At 42.7% G+C, this 26148-nt stretch overlaps 1 protein-coding gene across 7 annotated transcripts in view; it reads left to right on the forward strand.

The window, feature by feature from the left end:
- The window catches only part of LOC121292611 (girdin-like), a 334505-nt gene that overhangs the window by 144855 nt on the left and 163502 nt on the right, over nucleotides 1–26148 (forward strand). For all 7 annotated transcript variants that reach the window (XM_041214804.1, XM_041214830.1, XM_041214822.1 and 4 more), the window contains exons 12-14: nucleotides 683–827; nucleotides 3695–3879; nucleotides 14103–14240. In XM_041214804.1, coding sequence (XP_041070738.1) covers nucleotides 683–827; nucleotides 3695–3879; nucleotides 14103–14240 — 468 coding nt within the window. The remainder of the gene's footprint in view (nucleotides 1–682; nucleotides 828–3694; nucleotides 3880–14102; nucleotides 14241–26148) is intronic.

Genomic DNA, 26148 nt, shown 5'->3' on the forward strand with positions numbered 1-26148 from the left:
AACTTGTTCTGTCGAAGGGTCATGAGGACTCGAAACGTCAACTCTTTTCTTCTCCGCCGATGCTGCCAGACCTGCTGAGTTTTTCCAGGTAATTCTGTTTTTGTTTTTATGTTAAAGCAGTGTCTGATTTTTCTAAAGTTAGCTCAATTTTAGGATGATTGAAGCTATAGAAATTCAGAAATATGGAGAATAAACTCCATGATGGTTTTTGGTGTTAGAATGCTTAATTTTGCAAATCGCAAATTTTTGAGCACTGCAGTTGATGGCAATTGATGACAATGATGTCAGTTGTTTGCTAATTGCAATGATAGCTAAATGATTGCTTTTCAGTGCAAATGATGTCAGATGAACATAAATGAGCACTGTTGAGCGCAAATGATGTCAAAATTTTCTGGTAGGGGTATAGTAGCAAGTATAAATACTTTACAGTCAGTATAAGCTAAAAGCAATACCCAAGCATGATGAATGTGACAGAAGTACTGTTACCTCAAATGTCAGGCACTTGAAGTTAACTATGAACTAGACAGGAAGTGTTTATTGCATCATATATTACAGATATTTCATATTATAAATATGACTTTTCTTTGTACTAACATTCTTCATATTCTAATTCAGTACACAATCTGTCTCTCATTTACAAGGTGCTATTTGGATTCCTTTGAGCTGTGTTTTCTCTTTGAAGGTACGTGACACAGACAGAAAGCGCATTGAGGAGTTAATGGAAGAAAACTTGACCCTTGAAATGGCTCAGAAACAGAGCATGGATGAATCATTGCACTTGGGCTGGGAACTAGAACAGTTATCCAAGACTAATGAATTATCTGAGGGTAAGCAAAGTCATGTTAAACATGTTAGATTGATTAATTTGTCAGGATAATTTTTGTCAATTTACATAATTGCAGCAGTTCCAAAAAATATATTCCACATCATTTTATTGGATACTTTGATTTTGTATTCCTCCATTTATGTTAATTTTCTGAAAATCAGTTAATAGTATAAGCATACATATTAATAAAAAATAGAAAATGCTGGAAATATTCAGCAGGTCTGGCAGCACCTGTGGGAGAGAAATGTTTCAAATCAATGACGCTTTGTTAGTACACAGATGCTGCCAGACTTGTTGAATGTTTCCAGCATTTTCGGTTTTTATTTCAAATTCCCAGTATCTGCAGTACTTGGCTCTTGTACTAGCATACATCTTTAGCTCGTTTCTCTTGATGTGCAGCTAATTTTGTATCATAAAGTAACATTAATTGCTCATAACACAAGAAGCATGTATAGAGAAAAAAATTGTTAATGAGCTGAATTTTCCCAGATCTGTTCAGACAGGTTTGAGGTGGGGCCAGGAAAGTACCAAGAAACCCTGTCAGGATGACTTCCTACTTTCTGACCACTTTCCCAGGAGCGAACTGTCAGAGGAATCAGTAGCCAGTTCCAGGGAGGTGGGCAAGGCAGCTAATTAAAGCTCCAATCAAAGGCCACAGCTCTGCAACTTTTCTGACATCACATGGGCCCTGCTGTGTTGAGAGCCCAGCAACACTGTGGCTGTGCCAATACCGAGAGGTTGGCGGGCCATGGGTGGCTGAATTAATTGGCAGCATGAGGGGGCCACAATACTCACAGGGGTTTCGGACACAGGCACTTTTCCGGATTGAGGTGCCGCTCCAGATCCCTCTCTTAACCAGCAGCTCACTTCTGGTGGTGCTGCTGGCCAGATATTGCAACAGGTCCCCCGATGTCTTGGTCCTCACCTTCCAACCCACCAGCTTCCACATTCAGTGGATGACATACTTCCTTAATCAACACCTGCAGTGTGATGTGTTATGATTTCCATAGAGATGGATAACTTAAAAGAAAGAAAAATTGTTTCCCAAACGACTTCATAGAAGAAACCAATGAACAAGATTCCACTTTTGTAATCTTAACAGGAATGAACCAAAATCAACATAATTCAAGCATTGCTTAACCTGAAAATGCCTTCAACAGAAAAATAAATTTAACATTTAAATGACACCACAATTGCTACTGGCACACATGTAGCACCAAGAGTAGTTCAAAAGTTTCTCCCAGCTCTGCGACAGAGTTTCACCACTCATTGATACCCTGGGTCGAATCTTCCAAGGGCCTTCACCAACTGTTCCACTCAATCTGAGCCTTCCAGGTACAATTACCAGCAAGGCACACTTCGATGAATCCTGTCTCCCTCCAGTCATCTGAATCCAGACAGCAGATTTCCAGATACTCCTTTGCCTGATCCCTTAAATAAACTCCGTTATACAGTCTAGTCAGCTCTGATAAATGGTCTTTTCCTCAGAAGGATTTGCTTCTGCTGCTACCAATAGATTCTGTGTGAGAATGTCTTTTCCCTGCCCAGCTCCAGCAGAACCCCAGCTGTAATCGACACTTGATTACCTGTCTATTTATATAAAAACAAAAAACTGCGGATGCTGGAAATCCAAAACAAAAACAGAAATATCTGGAAAAACTCAGCAGGTCTGGCAGCATCGGTGGAGAAGAACAAAGTTGACGTTTCGAGTCCTCATGACCCTTCAACAGAACTAAGTAAAAATAGGAGAGGGGTGAAATATAAGCTGGTGAAGCCAGCTGTGCCACTGTGCCAGCATTTCATCAAAGATGAAATGTGAAGTAATTCATTTTGGTGGGAAGAACATGGAGAGACGATATAACTAAAGGGTACGACTCTAAATGAGGTGCAGCAGCAGAGGCACCTGGGTGTATATGTGACTGAATCATTGAAGGTGGCAGGACAGGTTGAGACAGGTTAAAAAAGCATGCAGTATCCTAGGCTTTATTAATAGGGGCATAGAGTACAAGAGTAAGGAGGATATGTTGAACTTATATCAGACTCTAGTTCAGCCTCAGCTGCTAGAACAACAATAGGGTTCCTCCTGTCCACCTCCCCTGTTGTTTGTTCCCTTTTGTATTTTGTTAAAACCTAATTGTTTTCTAACTAATTTTTTCCAGTTCCGATGAAGGGTCATCGACCTAAATGTTAACTTTGTTTCTCTCTACGCAGATGCTGCCTGACTTGCTTCTTCAGCATTGTATGTTTTGTTTCAGATTTCCAACATTTGCAATATTTTGGTTTTGTATTAATTACTCAATTATTAGAATTTTGGGAAACCCGGATTGCACTGGGACAGTCCATTGGAATGTCAATCCATGACACTGTTCAGTAATAAGACAACTCATGCCATTGATCTCCTGGACCATTCAGTTCGCAATCTCAACTACTTGATTATGGGAAAACACCAGGGAGGAAGAAAAATAAAACTGAGATATCTCTGGACTGCACTTGCACAGGTTCTAGTGACTGGATTCAGAACAGAATTGGTGGAAGCAAGTTTTGATCGCTTCTGTCAGGCAAGGATGGAGAAACTCATTATGGGAAAGTGAAGGATAAAACTTTCAAGAGTTTTGCCTGATACTTAAACTATTTGTGTGATATACACCTACTCATTATTAGCTCAAAATGTATATATAAATTTTAAGATTAAAGGCCTGAACATTTTTCAGTTGATTTGACTGAAACCGATTTCTAATATACCAAATTTGCTAAATTAGACTAGTAAGACAGGAAACTACTGTTCTGTGGCTGTAAAAACTATTGATAATTCTTCATTAACATGTTAGTGAATCATTCAGCCTGATTTTGTTTTTAAAATCCTTGCAGGGCTGCACAAGTCTCTAGGCCAGGAAGTGAATGAATTGACCTCTAGTCGTTTGCTTAAGATGGAGAAAGAAAACCAGGCTCTGCTGAAAACTGTGGATGAGCTTCGTAGTATCATGGATTCTACAGATGACAGTAACTTTAAGATCTTGGAGCTAGAAAAGGAAAACCAGAGACTTAAAAAAAAGGTGTCAGTTGTCTGTCATATATCACAGTACAGAGTAAACATACAAAAAGGACAGTGGAAGTACACCTGGTACTTTGAGCAGCTCCACCCTAAGTCATTTAAACTCTCAGACATCAACATACCATCATAGTTAACTGTTAACCCCCTGCTGCCTCCTCCCCCAGCCACCTGCTCCCAAGCCAACCCACTGCTCTTATGCTATCTCCTGAAACGCTAATTTGGGAGGGGATTGGGGGTGATGGTGCACTGGGAGCAGGGTGAAATAGGACATCTTTCTCCAACCCACAAAGACAATCGAGATAACTCCAGGAGATTATAATGGCTGGTGGTACAAAGTTGGAGTTAGCAACCTTTTGTAGGTTAAGAAGTTTACTATTTGCAGATGTTGTTCAGCTCATCTTGGATATTTGCAGCAAATGTATACTTGAGTAACACGCACATGCTGGCAATGTATTCCAGAGATTCTTTATTGCAAAAGGAACCATTTCCTTGCATCTGATCTAGCTTTATGATGTAACTTATTCTTGCATCCCTAGTCCCCCTGAACAATCCTTGCTTTTCCTTACATACATACCTCCTCAAAGTGACACTTTCCAAACTAAAAAGCCACACCTCTCCAAACTAGTTCTCTCTCAAGTCCTCCACTGTTCCAAAATTATCAAACTGCTTATCTGACATTCAGTACTGGATGAATAGAAATTTCCCGCAATTAAAAATTGGGAAGACTTGAAGCCATTGTTTTCTCTCCCCACTACCAATTTCATCACTCTGGCAGCATTCAAAATTAAAACAATCTATTCGCAACCTTGGTGTCACATTTGATCCCCATGATGAGTCTCCAACCTCATATTTGTGCCAAGGTTACCTATTTCCAGCTCTGTAACTTTGCCCTGTCTCAGCTCATCTGCTGCTGAAGTCCTCATTCATGTCTTTATTATCTCTAACCTCAACGACTACAATGTATTCTTGGCTGGTTTTCCATATTCAATCCTCCGTAAGCATGAGGTCATCCAAAACTCTATTGCCCGTGCCTTAACTCGTTATAAGTCCTGTTCCACCATCACCCCATGCTCACTGACCTACGTTAGCTCCCAGCCAAGCAACATCTTGACTTTAAAATTCTCATCCTTGTTTTCAAATCTCTCCATGGCCTTGCTCCTCCTCTATTTCTGTAATCTTCTCCAGCCTCTCAATCCTCTGGGATTTTAGCATTCCTCTAATTTTGACCTCTTATGCGTTCCCAATTATAACTGCTCCACCATTGATGGCTTTACCTTCAGTTGGCTAGACCTCAAGCTCTGGAATTCCCTCCCTACACCCCTCCGTCTTTCTACCTTGCTTTCCTCCTTTAAAACATTCCTTAAGCTCTTTCCTCTTTGACCAAGCTTTTTCCCACCTGATCTAATATCCCCTTAAGTGGCTTGGTGTCATACTTTGTTTTATAATGCTCCTGAAGTTGCTTGGGATGTCTCATAACCTTAAAGGCACTATATAAATATACAATTTGTTGTACTAAGGACCCTTAAACTACTAGTCAGTTGAGTGGGCCTCATCTGAATTTTTAGGATATCAACCACGTGAGGGGACCAAGACTGAACATTGTATTCTACAGTTGACATCAACGAGCATGGGGGTGATGGTAGAACAGGACTTGCTCCGAGTTAAGACAAGGGCAGTAGAGTTTTGAATGTCCTCATGTTTTTGGGGGGGGTTGAATGTGGGAAATCAGCCAGGAGGGTATTGTAGTAGTTGAGTTTGGAGATAACAAGGCACGCATGAGGTGGTGGCATAGTGGTATTGTCACTAGGCTTGTAGCCCTGGGTAATGTTCTGGGGCCCTGGGTTTGAATCCCACCACGGCAGATGGTGGAAATTTAATTCAGTAAAAATTTGGAATTTAAATGACCATTGTCGATTGCTGTAAAAAACCCATCTGGTTCACTGATGCCCTTTAGCGAAGGACACACATTTGACACACACTTGCCTCTTAGGTTCCCCCTGAAATGACCGAGCAAGCTGTTCAGTTGTATTAAACCACTAAAAAGTCAATAAAACAATGAAACCGACCTAGGCACCAGAAAGGACAATGGCAAAGCCAGCCCTATCGACCTTGCAAAGTTCTCCTTACTAATATCTGGGGGTTTGTGCAAAAATTGGGAGAATTATTTCACAGGCTCATCAAGCAACAGCCCTATGTAGTCATACTCACTGAATCATACCTTATAGATCCCCCATGAAGCCTCATGGTCAAACATGGGCAAGGAAACCTGCTGATTATCACATATTGCCTCCCTGCCCCCCACCCCTCAGCTGATGCATAAATACTCCTCCATGTTGAACACCACTTGGGGGAAGAGCTGAGGGTGGCAAGGATGCAGAATGTACTGTGGGTGGGGGACTTCAAGGTCCATCACCAAGAGTGTCTTGGTAGCACCACAACAGAGCTGGCTGAGTTCTAAAGGACATAGCTGTTAGACTGGGTGTATGGTAAGTGGTGAGGGAACCAACAAGAGGGAAAAACATACTTGACCTCATCCTCACCAACCTGCCTACCACAGATGCATCTGCCCATGACAGTATCGGTAGGCGTGACCAACGCAGAGTCCTCGTGGAGGCAAAGTTCCATCTTCACATTGAGGATACTCTCCATTGTGTTGTTTGGCATCACCACCATGTTAAATGGGATAGATTTTGAACAGATCTAGCGACTCAAGACTGGGCATCCATGAGGTATTGTGGGCCATCAGCAGCGGCAGAATTGTATCAAACACAATCTGTAACATCATGGCCTGGCATATCCTCCACTCTACCATTACCAGCAAGCCAGGGGATCAACCCTGGTTCGATGAAGACTGCCAGAGGACATGCCAGGAACAGTACCAGGCATACCTAAAAATGAGGTGTCAACCTGATGAAGCTACAACACAGGACTACCTGAGTGCCAAACAGCATAAGCAGCAAGTGATAGACAGAGCTATGTGACCCCACAACCAACAGATCAGACCCAAGCTCTGTAGTCCTGCCACATCCAGTCGTGAATGGTGGTGGACAATTAACAATTTAATGGAGGAGAAGGCCCCACAAACGTCCCCATCCTCAGTGATGGAGGAGCCCAGCTCATCAGTGCAAAAGATAAAGCTGAAGCATTTGCAACAATCTTCAGCCAGAAGTGCTGAGTGGATGGATCCATCTCGGCCTCCTCTGGAGGTCCCCAGCATCGCAGATGCCAGATTTGAGCCAATTCAATTTGCTCCACATGATATCAGGAAATGCCTGAAGGCACTGGATAATGCAAAAGTTATGGGCTCTGACAATATTCCAGCAATAGCACTGTAGACTTGTGCTCCAGAACTTGCTGCATCCCTAGCTGTTCCAGTACAGCTACAAAACTGACATCTACCCTACAATGTGGAAAAGTGCCCAGGCATGTCCTGTACACACAAAGCAGGACAAATCCAACCGGCCCCATTACTGCCCCCTCAATCTACTTTAGATCATCAGCAAAATGATGGAAGGAGTCATCAACAATGCTATCAAGCAGCACTTACTTAGCAATAACCTGCTTACTGATGCTCAGTTTGGGCTCCACCAGGGCCACTCAGCTCCTGACCTCATTATAGCCTTGGTTCAAAAAGGACAAAAGAGCTGAACTCCAGAGGTGAGGTGGGAATGACTGCTCCTGACATCAAAACAGCATTTGACCACGTATGGCTCCAGGGAGCCTCAACAAAACTGGAGGCAATGGGAATAGGGAAAAACTCTCCGCTGGTTGGAGTTATACCTAGCACAAAGAAGATTATTGTGGTTGGAGGTCAATTGTCTCAGCTCCAGGACATCACTGCATAAGTTCTTCAGGGTAGTGTCCTCGGCCCAACCATCTTCAATTCCTTCATCAATGACCTTCCTTCCATCATAAGGTAAGAAGTAGGAATGTTTGCTGATTGCACAATGTTCACCATTTGTGACTCCTCAGACACTGAAGCAGTCCATGTCCAAAAGCAGCAAGACTTGGGCAACATCCAGATTGACAAATGGCAAGTAACATTTGTGCCACACAAGTGCCAGGCATGACCATTTCCAACAAGAGAAAAACTAAGCATCGTCCCGTGACATTCAATGGCATTACCATTGCTGAATCCCCCACTATCAACGTTCTGTGGGTTACCAATAACCAGAAACTGACCAGGACTAGCCATATAAATATTGTGGCTACAAGAGCAGGTCAGAGGCTTGGAATCCTGCTGTGAATAACACACTTCCTGACTCCCCAGAGCATGTCCACCATCTGCAAGGCACCAGTCAGGAGTATGATGGAATACTCTGCACTTGCCTGGATGAATGTGCTCCAACAACACTCAAAACTTGATACCATCCAGGACAAAGCAGCCTGCTCAATAGGCACCCTTTCCACCAACATTCACTCCCTCCGCCACCAATGAACAGTGGCAGCAATGTACCATCTATGCGATGCACTGCAGAAACTCGCCAAGGCTCTGTAGGCAGCACCTTCCAAACCAACGACCGCTACCATCTAGGACAAGGGCAGCAAATACATGGGAACATCACCTGCAAGTTCCCCTCCAAACCACTCACCATCCAGACTTGGAAATATATTGCAGTTCCTTTACTGTCGCCAGGTCAAAATCCTGGAACTCCCTCCCTAAAAGCACTGTGGGTGTCCCTACGCCACATGGACTGCAGCAGTTCAAGAAGGCAGCCCCCCACCACCTTCTCAAAGGCAATTGGGGATGGGAAATCAATGCTGGCCAAGCCTGCAATGCCCACATCCTGTAAATTAATAATAAAGCAACAGACGGGCAAAGTTACAGAGGTGGGAATAAGTGGCCTTTATGATGGTACAGATATGAGGGCGGAAGCTCATTTCAGGATCAAATGTGAAACCATGATTCTGAACAGATGGGCTTAATCTGATCAAGACCTTGTACAAGGAAAGGTTTTAATTTTTTTTACATTTAATTGCTGAAGCAACAAATTTTAATATCCTATTTTGTCTCACAGTAGCCTTGTGATATTGGTCATGAACCCTTTGACAAAACTCCCCCTTAAACAATTCTGTCACTGAGCAACCTTCAGGCAACTCTGCGTGGTGAAAAGATGCTTGAATTGCACCTATCAAAATGAATCGCATAACATTCGTCTGTATTAAAAGCCATCCGCGGGCAGGAGCCCCATTACTCTGTTATATCTGGATCTAGTTTTTAATGTTCAGCTTTTACACATGTACATATCCTCAAGAAAGTGGATCATGTTTCGAAACTGAGGGGAAATAACCTGAATCGAGATTTTAGTTGGCTTAGCAAGCTGTGACATAACTTTAGGTGGTATTAATTACTATCTGAAACATCAAGGCTTGGTCCTCAGCTTAAAATTTCTCTTCCCCTCCACTTTATGGTTTTACTTACATTCCTTTCTATGGCAACAATAGTTGTCTGTGCTAAGGTGTGCTTTCCATAGCATCAATTTATTGTCATTCACTTTAGCAAAAATGTTGTAACGTAATTTTTGTCAGTAAGAAACAATCTTTGGCTGATAAATGGTGAGCAGACAACTCTGTATTTTTGTATTGTGCAGTAGCAAATAAAATATCTGTCTTTAAATCCTCAGGAACAGTGTCAACAACTATTGCATTCATTTAGCACCTTTTGTTTAGAAAAATTGCCAAAGCATTTCCAAGAAATAACCAAAATAATGCCCACCAAGCCAGAGAAGGTGATATTAGTTGCGCCTCTAAAACCTTGGTCAGACATGAGTTCAAAGTGGTTCTTGAAGGCAAAAAAGTTCAGGGGGGAAATTCCAGACCCTAGATGGCTAAAGCAATGGCCTCCAGTGGCAGAGGAAAGAGAGGAGGGAATGTACAAAAGTCCAGAGACAGAGAAAAGGATAGCTAAAGGGTATGTAGGGCAGGAGGGAGGTTACAGAGCCAGGCTTTACATTCTGCTTTATTTGAAACTTTTAAATGTTAATTCGTTGAGGATAAAGGAATACCTTCAAAGGCTTGCAAGATGAATTTGTACCCATGAGCTAGCAACAAACAAAAAATACCTGACATGGCAAATCTTTGAAGAGTAATGGGCTCTACAAAATATAAGGGAAGGAAACAGGGGAGACTTATGAAAAAATTACTCACCTTCAAATCGCCCCATGGCCTCATTACACCATCTTAACATCAACAATCAAAAGAATACAGAGCTCTCATAATCAGTGGTTAGGGGGTGATTGACTAGTGCGGTGGATTTAACATTGGCTTTTTGCTCCTGTGCCCTGGGTTCAAGTTGAAAAGACGTGGAAATAACAGCACAGTAATGCCTCAATTTCAACACTAATTGGCAATCTCTCTCAAACAACAGGATGGCTGATGGGGATTTGTTTTTTGTAATGTCAAATTGTTTTAATGGACCTGTTTTCAGAGTGGAATTGAGTTGTGGAAGTAAAGGATGTTTGTGGTAGCTCAAGATACTCCCACCAGTGATGAGCTAAAAGAAGGGGAGATGCGCAGGAAAAAAAAGTTAGTTATATTGGGCAATATTTATCATGATGTTGGTAGTGATTAAGGTAAGATGGTGTAATAAGACAATGGAGAGATTTGAAGGTGAGTGAGAAAGTTTTAAATTCTTTGCATTATTAGGATGGTGAACAATGTAGTTGAGCAAAGAGAGGGAATAATAGTTGAGTGGGCCATAGTTCAGAAGAGGATATAGATGGCTGAATTTTAGGCAAGTTGGAATTTATGGAGGATGGCAGGCCTGCTAGGAGGATATTGACAAAACAAAAACAGAATTACCTGGAAAAACTCAGGTCTGGCAGCATCGGCGGAGAAGAAAAGAGTTGACGTTTCGAGTCCTCATGACCCTTCAACAGAACTGAGTGAATCTAAGGAGAGGGGTGAAATATAAGCTGGTTTAAGGTTGGGGAGGGGGGGGGCGGTGGTGGGAGAGGTGTGGTTGTAGGGACAAGCAAGCAGTAATAGGAGCAGATAATCAAAAGATGTCAGACAAAAGAACACAGAGGCTTTGAAGGTGGTGATATTACCTAAACAAATGTGCTAATTAAGAATGGATGGTAGGGCACTCAAGGTACAGCTCCAGTGGGGATGGAAAGGCTAGCAGGGCATAAAAGATTTAAAAATAATGGAAATAGGTGGGAAAAGAAAAATCTATATAAATTATTGGAAAAAACAAAAGGAAGGGGGAAGAAACAGAAAGGGTGTGGGGATGGAGGTGGGAGTTCAAGATCTAAAGTTGTTGAATTCAATATTCAGTCCGGAAGGCTGTAAAGTGCCTAGTCGGAAGATGAGGTGTTGTTCCTCCAGTTTGCGTTGGGCTTCACTGGAACAATGCAGCAAGCCAAGGACAGACATGTGGGCAAGAGAGTGTTAAAATGGCAAGCGACAGGGAGGTTTGGGTCATTCTTGCGGACAGACCGCAGGTGTTCTGCAAAGCGGTCGCCCAGTTTATGTTTGGTCTCTCCAATGTAGAGGAGACCACATTGGGAGCAACGAATGCAGTAGACTAAGTTGGGGGAAATGCAAGTGAAATGCTGCTTCACTTGAAAGGAGTGTTTGGGCCCTTGGATGGTGAGGAGAGAGGAAGTGAAGGGGCAGGTGTTGCATCTTTTGCGTGGGCATGGGGAGGTGCCATAGGTGGGGGTTGAGGAGTAGGGGGTGATGGAGGAGTGGACCAGGGTGTCCCGGAGGGAACGATCCCTACGGAATGCCGCCGGGGGGGTGAAGAGAAGATGTGTTTGGTGGTGGCATCATGCTGGAGTTGACAAATCAAGCCTGGAGCAATAAAAGTTCATAGACTTGATGACAGTGGGAATGAAGTATGGGTGGAGATGTGTAATGTTGCAGAGGTGGATGCAAGCAGCTGTGTTGATGTATGAACAGGACAATGTATTTGAAGATCAACCATAGGTCAGACAGCACAGAAAGATTTTCACACAATCTGATCCAGGTTCAGAGGGTAAGAGGAAGTCGTAACAGTGTCACGAAGTAATGGGGGGGTGTAAGTTGTGATTTTGACCAGAGGAATCTTGTGAAGATAGAAAAAGCAGTCTAAAGAGGTTAGAAGAGGATATTTTTGGGAATGATGCATATGGATCTGTGATACAATAATTCACACAGGAATCTAGGAGAGGAAAATTAAGTCAGAAATGTTGTGACAATTGGAGAGGATAGGAGAAGGGTAATGCAAGCAGAAGTGGGGGTGAACACAGGCTGACAGTGGCCAAAAGTTTTAATGTGGGAGACACTTACTCCTCGCTCCACATTTGGGCAAGTATAAAAATGTATACTTGCCTTGTTTGATTCTAGCTACCCGCAATCGTATTAAGGATAGCTATTTTTGTTGATATGCAGCTGAGAAAAGTGACTACAGCAAGCACAGTGCCTGCTGCACTGAATCAAAATCCAATTTAGCAAAGCGTCCTGAAAACTACATTGCAACTCAGATTGGTTTGGAAAGAGGGCCTAAATCTCTGTTTCGGGTGGCTATCCTAGATAATTACAGGGCGTTCTAACCAATATGGTGGTGATGCACTTCTAACATAGACTGAGAGCACATGTGCCATACTCCCTATTGGACTCTTAAGCACCTGTTTCCAAACTGAAAAGTGGGCATTTCTCTATAAATCTAGTCAGTTCTCTATAAATCTAACCAACATTGTCATGCCCACTCAGTTATACTTGTGGTTTTATGGGAAATGAACTCTTCACTTTTAAAACAGAATGGAAAATGGGCAATTGACTTTGAAACAAGATGGGGTCAGGAGGTCAGGTGACTTCCCTTTGTGCCTGCCACATACAAATGAAACAACCCAAAGCTGGAAGTTAGTCTGCTTGTCTGGTCAGGACATTAAAATGTAAATTATCTTTTGAAACATTCCCTTGAGAAGTCATTAAAAATGGAATAGATCTCCTGTGGATTTAACAGATGCTATTGTCCAAATACCGACAGAAACTAATGCACAATGATGCTACAAACTTAGTGGCTGCAGAATGAAATTCCACAGAATAGGTGTGAGGAAAACCCATTATATCACAAGGAGATACAAATGGATGAGGCTCAAACTGCATTGTGTGCTAATGCTCATGTTGTCGAGCACCGATATTATGGTCACCTGACACCAGCTTGTGATAAACATTGACATTTCGAGAGCAGCCTCATCAGTTAGTCATTCTGAGAGAAGAGACCACAGGGGGATGAGATCCCACTCAGCAAAGGAAGAACCCTACCTAGAATCCATTAATAGGCAGAGGGGTGGGGCTAGCTGTTTTTCTACCAATTTGAAGAATAAGCCAGATATTCACTACAGGGGCTCAACTGCACCTCAACTGGAGTAAAGCCAGAAACTTGCTGTTGCAAGAAGTAAGCCACTACAAATTCATCACCAGGAACTTTCAACCCTCACTTTCCTCAGTAAACCAAAAAAGGATCATCAGGCCTGCAATGTTTCTAGCTTCTACCTGGAAAGACTCAAGAATGATAGCGAATTTTTGGACTTTTGTATATACCACCTCTTTTGTAATCACCTTTTCTTATATATATGTTTTTGCATCTGAGATGTGTGCGTCTGTGCGCGAGTGAGTAGGTGCTGTTGTGAATAAATGCGGTTGAGAAATAAACATTTCATTTTTTTTAACTTACGAGAAAACCTGTCTTTCGTCTGTTCTTGAGTGTCACAGCACTAAAGGGGATTAAAGCATATCTTCTTTAAAACACATCTCTTGTGGGCAGTTGAGAAGTGGAAAAGGGGGAACCTTCCAACCATCCCTCCCCTGTCCACAGTATTCAGGTGCTGGTGAGTGAGGCTCTATTCATGCAGTTCAGAGCTCAATCATTATATGCCATGTAATAAGATGAGCCACTTGGCTTCTTTGTCATTGGTCTAGCCAGCTGACTAATGTGCAATGCAACACTTAACTGCAACTTAGTAACTAGCCCTTGAATTAATAACATTGACTTGATAACAGAAGTGAAAGTAGCAAACCTTCTGTGAGACCCAAAAAATAAACTTTGTTGAGTTTCTCGTTGTCTAGCACTTATTGTTTACAACCAAAATTGCCAAATTCCTTACTTATTTAGTTTTAATGAATAATTAATTAAGTTTATTGCAGCTTTATAACTTTGTCACTCTTTTTTAAATTTTTTTCTTCTGTAGAATTGCATCCTAGATTTAAAAAAAATATGCTATTTCTTTATTTTAGATGGAGAGGCTCCAGGGAGAGATCAGCAATGAAAAACAAAGTATGCAAAATGTTGAAAGTCGCAGCAACGACCTTATAAAAGAAAAGTCCCAGCTTGAAAAAACTATTGAAACCATTCGTGAAAATACTGAGGGACAAGTAAGAACATATGATTACGTGCATTCTTACAAACTTGTTTCTTCATTTCAAAGCCAAGCTATATTGTGATAACTTCATATTAGAATGAAGAGATTGAGTAGCAGATTTGGGTTGAGCTTCAAAGCCAGCATAAACTGGATAAGTGGCTTGACACTTTAAGTTATGCTCCTGACCACAGTAGGTGCTTAAACGAGTTTTAATCTACAGCTAACATCAGTTCCATAACCTCATATCCTGATCATTTCTTATGAAAGTTCAATATTATTATGTTATTTAATTAAAATAAAATGAGCTTATTAAGACACACAGACTGGTGGCTAGCAATGTCCCTTTTTATTGCTGTGTGTGACCTCTTCACTTAAGTTTTTTTATTTGTTCATGGGATGTGAACATTGCTGGCGACGCCAGCACTTGTTGCCCATCCCTAATTGCTTTTGAGAAGGAGGTGGCGATCTGCCTTCTTGAGCTGCAGAAGTTCATGTGCTGTAGGTGCACCCAGAGTGCCGTTAGGAAAGCAGTTACAGGATTTTGACCAACAGTATAGCTCCAACTCAAGATGGTATGTGGCTTGGAGGAGAACCTGCATGTGGTGGTGTTCCCATCAGTCTGGTGCCCTTGTGCTAGGTGATAAAAGTTGTGGGTTTGAAAGGTGCTGTCAAAGGAGGTTTGGTGAGTCGCTGCAGTGCATCTCGTAGATGTTACACACTGCTGCCACTGTGCATCAGTGGTGGAGGGAATGAATGTTTAAAGTGGTGGAAGAAGTGCAATTAAGCAGGCTGCTTTGTCCTGGATCGTACTGAGCTTCTTGAGTGTTTTGTCTTATTCATTCATGGGATGTGGGTGTCACTAGCTAGGTCAGCATTTAATGCCCATCCCTAACTGCCCTTGAGAAGGTGGTGGTGAGCTGCCCTTTTGAACTGCTACAGTCCGTGCAGTATAGTTATACCCACAGTGCTTTTGGGGAGGGAGTTCCAGGATATTGACCCAGCCACAGTGAAGGAACGGCCTACATTTCGAAGTGTTAAGACACAACTGATGGTAAATGCTGAGTTGTCCGAGTCCCAAGGGGAAGCTTCAAACAGCTGCCAATACAGTTTTTGCAATTGTAAAGTAGGAGGAGAGGTCCTGAAATCAGGAACTGATGTCCCTGACTACTTGTAATGATTTTATAGTAGAGTAAATGTTTATTTAAAAAAAACATTTACACTTAAATACATGAATAGATGCACACAGTAAACAGTACTTTAAAACGGTTCCAAAAGATCTTAACTTAACTACCCTCAGAGCTAACCTTCCCATTCTCTGTTCAGTAACTATCCTTATAGATTTTAAAATCTATAGAATTCCAATAATTTTTTACCATCACGTGCCTTTTACCTTGGGGTGTCTTCTGAAGCTGACAGCAACTGGTTCTCCAGGCCTGGCCTTGTTTACACTGTCTTCTGGGAGTTCTGACCAGCCATCCTGCTGTCTTCTGGGGATTGAAACAGCTATCCCCACATAGGCTTCAGTATTTTCTTAAATATGTTCCTTCCCTTTTATCTCTCTATTGTCTCAACCAGTCTCTTTAGAAATGCTTTCTTCCCAAAACTGATTAAACTCGTTTCTTTAGCTCTTAGGCTTTACAAAAAATAAAACTACCCTATTTTTACCTTATTGACTTATACCTTTTACAATTTGCATATATCCCCCTTTGAACCAAAACAACTCAATTCAAAACTATTGCTGTTATTGCTTTATTTAATATTCTGATTTAAGTTTCTCTTGGTTGATTAACATATCAAAACCACTTCTTACTGTTGGTTTTAGACTCTTGCAGTCAGTCTGTCTCTTACTCTAATTACCATATTTACAACAGCCTGTCTCCCAATACATAATATGACATTGATATTTCCAAAAGAAAAATATTGCAATTTCTTGACAACAAGTCAGGATGGCAAGTGGCTTGGAGGGGAACTTTCAGGTGGTGGTGTTCCCATGTCTGTTATCCTTATCCTTCCAGATGGTAGTGGTCGTGGGTTTGGAGCGTGCTGTCTAACGAAGCTTGGTGAGTCCCTGCAGTGCATATTGTAGATGATACGCACTGCTGCCACTGTTCGTCGGTGGTGATGGGAGTGAATGATTGTGGGTGGAGTGCCAATCAAGCGGGTTGCATTGTCCTGGATGGTGTCGAGCTTCTTGAGCATTGTTGGAGCTGTACTCAATCAGGCAAGTGGAAAGTATTCCATCACACTCCCAACTTGTGCCTTGTAAATGGTGTGCAGATTTCTGGAAGTCAAAGTGAATTACTCTCCACATAATTCTCAGTCTCTGACCTGTTCTTGTAGCCACAGTACTTATGTGGCTGGTCTAGTTAAGTTTCTGCTCAGTGTTAGCCCTTAGGCTGTTGATGGAGGGAGGTTAGGTAATAATGCAGTTGAATGTCAAGGAGAAAACAGATTCTCTCTTGTTGAAAATGCTATTGCCTGGCATCTGTGTGGCATCAGTATTACTTGCCCAAGCCTGAATGTTGTCTTGCTGTATGCGGGCAGCTTTGGAAACTGAGGATTTGTCTGTGGTACTGAACATTGTGCAATCATCAGCGAACATCCCTATTCCTGACCTTTTGATGGAGGGCAGTCATTGATGAAACAGGAAAAGATGATTGGGCCAAGAACATTACCCTGAGAAACTTTTTTTTAAATATCCATTCATGGGGTGTGGGCATCACTGGCTATGCCAGGAATTATTGCCCATCCCTAATTTCCCTTGAGAAGGTGGTGGTGAGCTGCCCTCTTGAACAGCTGCAGTCCATGTGTTGCAGGAACACACACACTGTTGTTAGCAAGAGCATTCCAGGATTTTGACCCAGTGACAGTGAGGAACAACTATATAATTTCAGGTCAGGATGATGTGTGGCTTGGAGGGGAACTTGCAGGTGGTGGTGTTTCTGTGCACCTGCTGCCCTTGTCCTTCTAGTTGATAGAGGTCATGGATTTGGAAGGTTCTGTCGAAGGAGGCTTGATGAGTTGTTGCAATCCATCCTGTCTATGTTACACACTGCTGCTGCTGTGGAGGGAGTGAATGTTTAAGGTGGATAGGGTGCTAGTCAAGCTGGCTAGTTTGTCCTGGATGTTGAGCTTCTTGAATGTTGCAGGAACTGCACTCACCTAGGCAAGTGGAAAGTATTCCATCACACTCCTGACTTGTGCCTTGCACATGGTGGACAGGTTTTGGGGAATCAGGAGGCACACCACTCTCTGCAGAATTCCTAGCCTCTGAGCTGCTCTTGTAGCCACAGTATTTATATGGTTGGTCCAGTTAGTTTCTGGTCAATGGTAACCTCCTAGGATGTTGATAGTGGGGAATTCAGTGATGGTGATGCCATTGAATGTCAAGAGGAGATGGTTAGATTCTCACTTGTTGGAGATGGTTATTGCCTGACACTTGTGTGGTGCGAATATTACTTGCCACTTATGAGTCAAGCCTGAATATTGTCCAGGTCTTGCTGCATATGGATATAGACTGCTTCAGTGTCTGAAGAGTTACAAATGGTGTTGCACATTGTGCAATCACAATGAACATGGCTGGGCCTAGGTCATTACCCTGAAGAATTCTGCACTGATGCCCCAGGATTGAAATAATTGACCTCCAACAACCACATCCATCTTCCTTTGTGCTAGGTATGAATCTAACTAATGGAGAGTTTTCCCCCTGATTCCCATTGACCAGTTTTGGTATGGCTCCTTGTTGCCACAGTCAATCAAATGCTGCCTTGATGTCAAGGGCAGTCACTCTAAACTCACCACTGGAGTCTATGTTTGGACCAAGGCTGTAAAGAGGTCAGGAGCTGAGTGGCCCTGGTGGAACCCAGTCTGAGCGTCAGAGAGCAGGTTGTTGCTGAGTAAGTGCTGCTTGATAGCACTGTCGACGACATTTTCCATCACTTTACTGATAAGTGTAGACTAGCGGGGTGGTAATTGGTCAGGTTGGATTTGTTCTGCTCTTGTTTTGTGAACAAGACATAACTGGGCAATTTTCCACATTGCTTGGCAGATGCCTGTATTGTAGCTGTACTGGAACAGCTTGGCTAGGGGCGCGGTTACTTCTGGAGCACAAGTCTTCAGTTCTCTTGCCAGAGTGTTGTCAGGACCCATAGCCTTTGCTGTATTCAGTGCTTTCAGCCATTTCTTGACACCATATGTAGTGAATCAAATTGGCTGAAGACTGGGGACCTCTGGAGGAGGCTGAGATGGATCATCCAGTAGGCACTTCTGGCTGAGGATGGCTGCAAATGCTTCAACCTTGTCTTTTGCACTGATGTGCTGGGCTGCCCCATCATTGAAGATGGGGATACTTGTGGAGCTTCCTCCTCCAGTTAGTTGTTTAATTGTCCACCACCATTTACGACTGGGTGTGGCAGGAGTTCAGTGCTTAGATCTGATCTGTTGATTGTGGAAATGCTTAGCTCTGTCTGCCGCATGTTGCTTCCACTGTTAAGCATGTCAGTAGTCCTGTGTTGTAGCTTCACCAGGTTGGCACCTCATTTTTAGGGTTGTCTGGTGCTGCTCTTGGCACGACCTCCTGCACTCTTCATTGAACCAGGGTTGATCCCCCAACTTGATGGTAATGGAGAGTGGGGTACCATGAGGCTTCAGATTGTGGTTGTATACAATTCTGCTGCTGATGGCCCACAGTGCCTTTGGATGCCCAGCTTTGAGTTGCTAGATCTGTTTGAAATCTCTCCTATTTAGTACTGTGGCTGTGCCACATGACACGATAGAGGGTATCCTCAATGTGAAGTTGGACTTTGTCTCTACAAGGACTGTGCGGTAGTCACTCCAACCAATACTGTCATGGACAGGTGCATCTGCGACAGGTAGATTGGTGTGGGTGAGGTCAAGTAGGTTCTCCCCTCTTGTTGATTCCCTCACCACCTTCTGAAGACCCAGTCTAGCAGCAATGTCCTTTAGGACTTGGTTAACTCAGAAGTAGTGCTACCAAGCCACTCTTGGTGGTGGACATTGAAATACCCCCCCACAGAGTACATTCTGTGCCCTTGCCCGCAGTGTTTCCTCCAGACAGTGTTCAACACAGAGGTGTACTGATTCATCAACTGAGGTGGTCGGTAGATGGTAACCAGCAAGAGGTTTCCTTGCCCATGTTTGACCTGATGCCATAAGACTTCATGGGGTCTGTAGCATATGTCGAGGATTGCTCCCTCCGTATTGTATACCGCTGTGCCTTCATCTCTGGTGAGCCTGTCCTCTTGGTGGGACAGGACAAACCCAGTTTTGGTGATGGTGGTGTCTCGGATGTTGTCTGTAAGTTATGATTCTGTGAGTATGACAATGTCAGGCTGTTGCTTGATTAGGGAATGGGACAGCTCTCCCAGTTTTGGTACAAGACCCTAGATGTTATGCAGGAAGACTTTGCATTGTTGACAGGGCTGGATGTGCCGCTGTCGTTTCTAGGTCGATGCCAAGTGGTCCATTCGGTTTCCTTCCTTTTAGACTTTGTAGTGGCTTGATACAACTGAGTGGCTTGCTCGGCCATTTCAGATGGCATTTAGGAGCCAACCACATTGCTATAGCCCTGGAATCACATATAGATCAGACCAGTTAAAGATGGCTGATTTCCTTCCCTAAAGGGCATTAGTGAACCACTTGGGTTTTTGACAACAATTGACAATGGTTTTGTGGTCACCATTAGACAAGCTTGTAATTCCAGAATTATTAATTGAATTTAAATTCCACCAGCTGAGGTGGTGGGATTTGAACTCGTGTCCCCAGAGCATGAACCTGGGCCTCTGGATTACTGGTCCAGTGACATAACCAGTATGCTGCCACCACCTGCAGCAGTGTCTGGGGGCTGAGATGATTGGCCTCCAACAACCAGAACTGACTTCCTTTGTGCTAGGTTTGACCCTGATTCCCAATGACTTCAATTTTCCTCGAGCTCCTTGATGCCACACTTGGTCAAATGCTGCCCTGATGTCAAGGGCAGTCACTCTCCACTCATCTTTTGAATTCAGCCCTTTTGCTCATGTTTCGTCCAAGGCTGTAATGACCCCTTGAGCCAAGTGGTGCTGGTGGAACCCAAACTGAGCATCATAAGTAGATTGTGCTGAGTATGTGCCACTTGATTGTACCTTCCATCACTTTGTTGATGATTGTGAGCAGACTGAAGGGCCAATAATTGACCATTTAGGATTTGGCATGCTTTCTGTGGACAAGACAAACCTGCATTTTTCATATTGTCAGCTAGATGCCAATGTTGTTGCTGTATTGGAAAAATGCGTGAGACCTCTCAAATTTTTTGCGCAGCTGTGCATGCATGTTGAATTTGTCAAGAAGATAAAATAATTCTCATAATGTTATTGGAATTTATTGTAAAATAGAGTAATAGTGGGATATGTCGATGTGTGAGAGAGATTTAATTGAATTAGAGGCAGCCAGCCTGGGGGCTTTGACCTAAGAAGAGAGATTAGGCTTGAAATGTTAATTAGATGAACATGGGGAAGTTTAGAAACATAGGTGTCAAGGGAAAATTTGCATTGAGAACGATATGTATAAAGAAGGAACAAGGGCTGGGTGTACAGGAAGGCATTTTTAAGATTTTAGAAGTGTGAAAAAGCCTTCAGGTCTATGCCTCGAGCTGCTGTCTTCAAAGGGCTGAAGTTAAGAAAACTCACTTGGAAGCCGACTTGTACAGGGTTTATGTTTCTTTGCCTGGGTCTTTTAAAAATCTGTGTGCCTTACTGTTGCCTTAACAAAAGTGTAATTGGGAGTTAGATTGATTAGGGAATTTAGAAGTTATTATAGTGGTAATTTGTAGATCAATGTGTGTATTTAACATCATTTTTTCTATTAATAAATGTTTAATCTAGTTCTATAAAAACCTATAAGGTTTGGTGGTCTTATTACTATTGAATTCAGGGTATGCTTCTCAAAACTTAAACAAATTGCAAAACAAGTTTCCCCTTGGGATTTGATGACTTAACATTTACCATCAGCTATACCATAACAGCTTAAAGGACCAGTTTGTCTTCGGGCTGTGCAGGAACTTCTGGATTGCTCCATGGCTGCAAAACTTAAAGGAAATGCTAGTGGCTAGTCAGTACAGTAGGACGCATACTATTTGAGAGCATTGTGTAATAATACATTGTGCTGCCATGATATAGCTCAAATGTATTGCTGAGCAAAGTCATTAAAATTAAGTTTATATGAAGTAACATTTTAAAACTAGGATGGTATAGAATTGTAAGTTAATGCATTTGATAGCTGTACTAATACTTTTACTGAGACTGGGAAGGGAAACACTAAATTAAGAATGAGAAAGAAGCTATTTTAGACATCTGGCCACCCGGAACTTTTTGCATTACTGTTTTTCAAACATATATCCCATTTCCTTTTAAATTATGACCTAGTCTCTACCTTCATAGCCACTTGTGGTGAAGCATCCCATGTTCTATAGCCCTTAGTTCAAAAACTTTCCTCCTTCCTTCCCCCATAGTTCTTCCATTGTGAATTCTCAGCCAACAATGTAAACAATTTGTTGCTGCTTAGTCATGGTAAAGTCCCCAGCTTTCACTCAAGCTTTTGCTTGTCTTTCTGCATTGCTCCCATTCACCCATTCAATTGCAAGACAATCTTTGCACACACAGCAGCACTTTATTGCAGGAAATAGAGTCTGCATGCCTGCCCTATTCCCAGTGTCTCTGGCCCTCGAGTGCTGAGCCCACAACTCCCATTCGTAGCCATAGGAGTGGGCTATCTAACTAGATTTGGATCTCAACTCCCATTTCCCATCTTTGATCCGTACTCATTGATACACTTGTGTAATACACTTGTGTAATAATCTACCAATGTCAATCTTGACATTTTCAATTTTCATCACTGCAGGAGTTCCTCAGGGTAGTGTCCTCGGCCCAACCATCTTCAGCTGCTTCATCACTGACCATCCTTCCATCGTAAGGTCAGAAGTGGGGATGTTCACTGATGATTGCACAATGTTCACCATTCGTGAATCCTCAGATACTGAAACAGTGCATGTCCAAATGCAGCAAGACCTAGACAATATCCAGGCTTTGGCTGACAAGTGGCAAGTAACATTCGTGCCTCACAAGTGCCAGGCAATGATCATCTCCAACAAGAGAGAATCTAACCATTGCCCCTTGATTTTCAATGGCATTACCATCACTGAATCCCCCATTATCAACATCCTGTGGGTTACCAATGATCAGAAACAACTGGACTAGCCATATAAATACTGTGGCTACAAGAGCAGATCAGAGGCTAGGAATTGTGCGATGAGTAGCTGACCACCTGACTCCCAAAAGCCTGTTTACCATCTACAAGGCACAAGCCAGGAGTGTGATGGAATACTCCCCACTTGTCTGGATGAGTGCAGCTCCTACAACACTCAAGAGCTTGACACCATCCAGGACAAAGCAGCCCGCTTGATTGGCACCACATCCACAAACATTCACTCCCTCCACCACCGACGCAGAGTAGCAGCAGTGTGTACCATCTATAAGATGCACCTCAGGAATTCACCAAGGCTCCTTTGACAGCACCTTCCAAACCCACGATCACTACCATCTAGAAGGACAAGGGCAGCAGATAGATTGGAATACCACAACCTGGAAGCTCCCCCCCAAGTCACTCACCATCCTGACTTCGAAATATATCGCTGTTCCAGGAATTTGACCCAACGGCAGTGAAGGAACTCCCTTCATAACAGCACTGTGGATGTACCTGCACCACAGGGACTGCAGCAGTTCAAGAAGGCAGCTCACCACCACCTTCTCAAGGGCAGTGAGGGATTGGCAATGAATGTTGGCCCACATCCTGTGAATGAATAAAAAAAAAATTGACCTAGCACCCACAGTTTTTTTGAAGGAAGGAGTTCCACACTTGTACCAGCCTTTAGATGAAAAATCACTCCCTGACTTCACTGCTGATTAACCTGCCTCTCATTTTGATATTGTAACCCCCGCCCCCATTCTTAATCCCCACCAGAGGTAAAAGATTCTCTGTATTCCACACACTCCCTGTCACTCCTCATTCCAAGCACCAATCCTCCCGTTCACTGTCATGATATCCCTCCCACTCCAATCCCCTGTTCCTGAACATTTAGAAAATAATGGTAGGATTGGGCAGAGTCAACATGGATTTACGAAAACAAAATCAGGTTTGACAAACTTGTTGGGAGTTTTTTGAGGAGGTAACTTGCAGAATAGATAGGGGGAACCAGTTTTAATATCTATTTGAATTTTCAAAAGGTTTTTGATAAGGTCCCATACAAGAGGTTAGGAAACAAAATTGGAGCATATATTTAGAGCATTAGAGTATAATAGGAGGTAATATACTGGCATGGATTGAAGATTGTTTTCTGCCCGTTAACCAGAGTAGGAATAAACGAGTCATTGACAGGCTGTGACTAGTAGGACAGAGCAAGGATCAGTGTGTAGGCCCCACCTGTTCACAATCTATATCAATGATTTGGATGTGGGGACCAAATGTAATATTTCCAAGTTTGGTGATGACAAAAAATTAGTTAGGAATATGGATTGTGTGGAGGATGCAGAGAGGCTTCAAAAGGATTTAGACAGGCTAAATGAGTGGGCAAAACCATGGCAGATGGAATATAATTTGGAAAAATGTGAAATTATCCACTTAGGTAGGGAATGCAGAGTATTTGCTAAATGGTGAGAGATTGGAAAGTGCTGATATCCAAAGGGACCTGGATGTTCTTTTTCATGAGCTGAAAGTTAGCATGCAGGTGCAGTAACCAATTAGGAAGGCAAATGATACGTCGGCCTTTTATCGTAAGAGGATTCGAGTGCAGGAACTATGATACATTGGCATCATCTAAACTGGTTTCAAGAAGAGCTGTATAAATATTTCAATAAAGTTTTAAAATGAAAGATGAATACATAAGTGTGTCTTGCTGCAATTGTATAAAGCCTTGGTGAGACTGCTCCTGGATTGTGTGCAGTTTTGGTCTCCTTTCCTAAGGGAGGATATACTTAACATACAGGGAGTGTGATAAAGGTTCACCAGACTCATTACTGGGGTGGCAGGATTGTCATGTGAGGAGAGATTGATGAGACTGGGCCTGTATCCTCTGTCGTTTAGAAGAATGAGAGGCGATCTCATAAAAGATTAGAAAATTCTTACAGGGCTTGACAAGGTAGATGCAGGAAGAATATTTCCCCAGGGTGGGTGTGTCGGGAACCAGGAAACTCTCATCTCAGAATAAGGGGTAGGCCATTTAGGACTGAGATATGGAGGAATTTCTTCACTCAGATGTTAGTGAATCTTTGGAATTCTCAACCCCAGAGGGCTGTGGAGGCTCAGTCATTGAGTGTGTTCAAGACAGAAATTGATAAATTTCTAGATAGTAAAGACATCAAGGGATATGGGGATGGTGCAAGAAAATGGCATTGAGATGGAAAATCAGCCATGATCTATTTGATTGGCAGAGTAGGATCGAGGGGCTGAAAGGCCCACTCCTGTTCCTATCTCCCTTTTTTTAATTCATTCACGGGATGTGGGCTTCACGGCTGGGCCAGTATTTATTGCCCATCCCTAGATGCCCTTGAGAAGGTGGTGCTGAGCTGCCTTCTTGACTCACTGCAGTTCATGTGGTATAGATACACCCACAGTGCTTTAGGAAGGGAGTTCCAGGATTTTGACCCAGCCACAATGAAGGAACAGCAATATATTTCCAAGTCAGGATGGTGAGTGACTTGGAGGGGAACTTCCAGGTGGTGATGTTCCTAGTAACACACTGAATCTCTCTCTTCCTCCCCACCCTCAACTCCTCCCAGTTTTTTCACCAGACTGTTCATTTCAGGCCTTTTCTAAGGTGGTTCATCTGTTGGCAATTAGGGAAGTGCAGGGGGTGGGGACAGATACCGTCAGTGAGTTAAAATTTTCCCTGTAACACCAGCTGTTGACATCATGGAATAGAGAGGTTGGGGAGTGATCCTGAGAGATATTTAAATGGCAAAGTTCTCCAAGGCTGCTACCAGCAATACCTGAGATTCATATGTCCCATTCTGGAAAATTCTGTGGCAATTGGGGATGGTTGGCAAAGCTATTGAGAGACAGCTGCCCCAACAATTGGTCATCTCCTTGCTTATTCAGCTTATCAGAATCATTGCAATGACGCCTGACCGTTCCTCTGGGGCTCTCGCAGCACTTCTGCTAAAGTTACTACAGGCAGGCTGAAGAAGCCCTCTGAAAACATTCCCCACTCCTAACATTTGATTTGTTTTGAAGTAGCAGCTTAAAATTATAGTTCTCCTTGATTTATTACTATTTTGAGGGTTACAAATGCTTTTTCAAACCCAGTTTTAACTTGTGTTCTAGGTTGGTATATATGTATGCATCCGGCATACTATTAACTTATAAAGTGGCTTTCATTCCCCAATGTCCTTAAAGCTTCCAACCGTCATGGAGTCAGCTACATTGACTCTCTACTGATTTCTTAACACAGTTATGACTGAAGTATTCATGGACCTGTTAACTATAATTTCTATGGAACATTTTGTATTGCATTTCAAAACTGAAAACACTATTCCATTTGCTTAATTGGACTTTAACTAGATCTCTTACTTCTAATATTTCCCCTTACACTGACAACTGTGCAATCAATGCCTATTTGAGATTTTGTTTGAGCCTCTCCAATTAGAAATGCTTCTTTGCTTCAACTGAATGTGATTTTCTTAGTATTCTTCAGCAGTGCCTTATACTGGAAATATGAATCAGATATCTAAGACATTAGGTGGGATATTTGCTCGTTCAAAACCTTTCCACTTGCACAGAGTTAAAATTGGGCCCATTATGTTCACTATACATCAGTTATTTTGGATGGGTAAGACTGAATATTTTGCATTGAAATTTATATATTAGCCAAA

The sequence above is a fragment of the Carcharodon carcharias genome, chromosome 2, assembly GCF_017639515.1.
Source record: "Carcharodon carcharias isolate sCarCar2 chromosome 2, sCarCar2.pri, whole genome shotgun sequence".
Taxonomy (NCBI): domain Eukaryota; kingdom Metazoa; phylum Chordata; class Chondrichthyes; order Lamniformes; family Lamnidae; genus Carcharodon; species Carcharodon carcharias.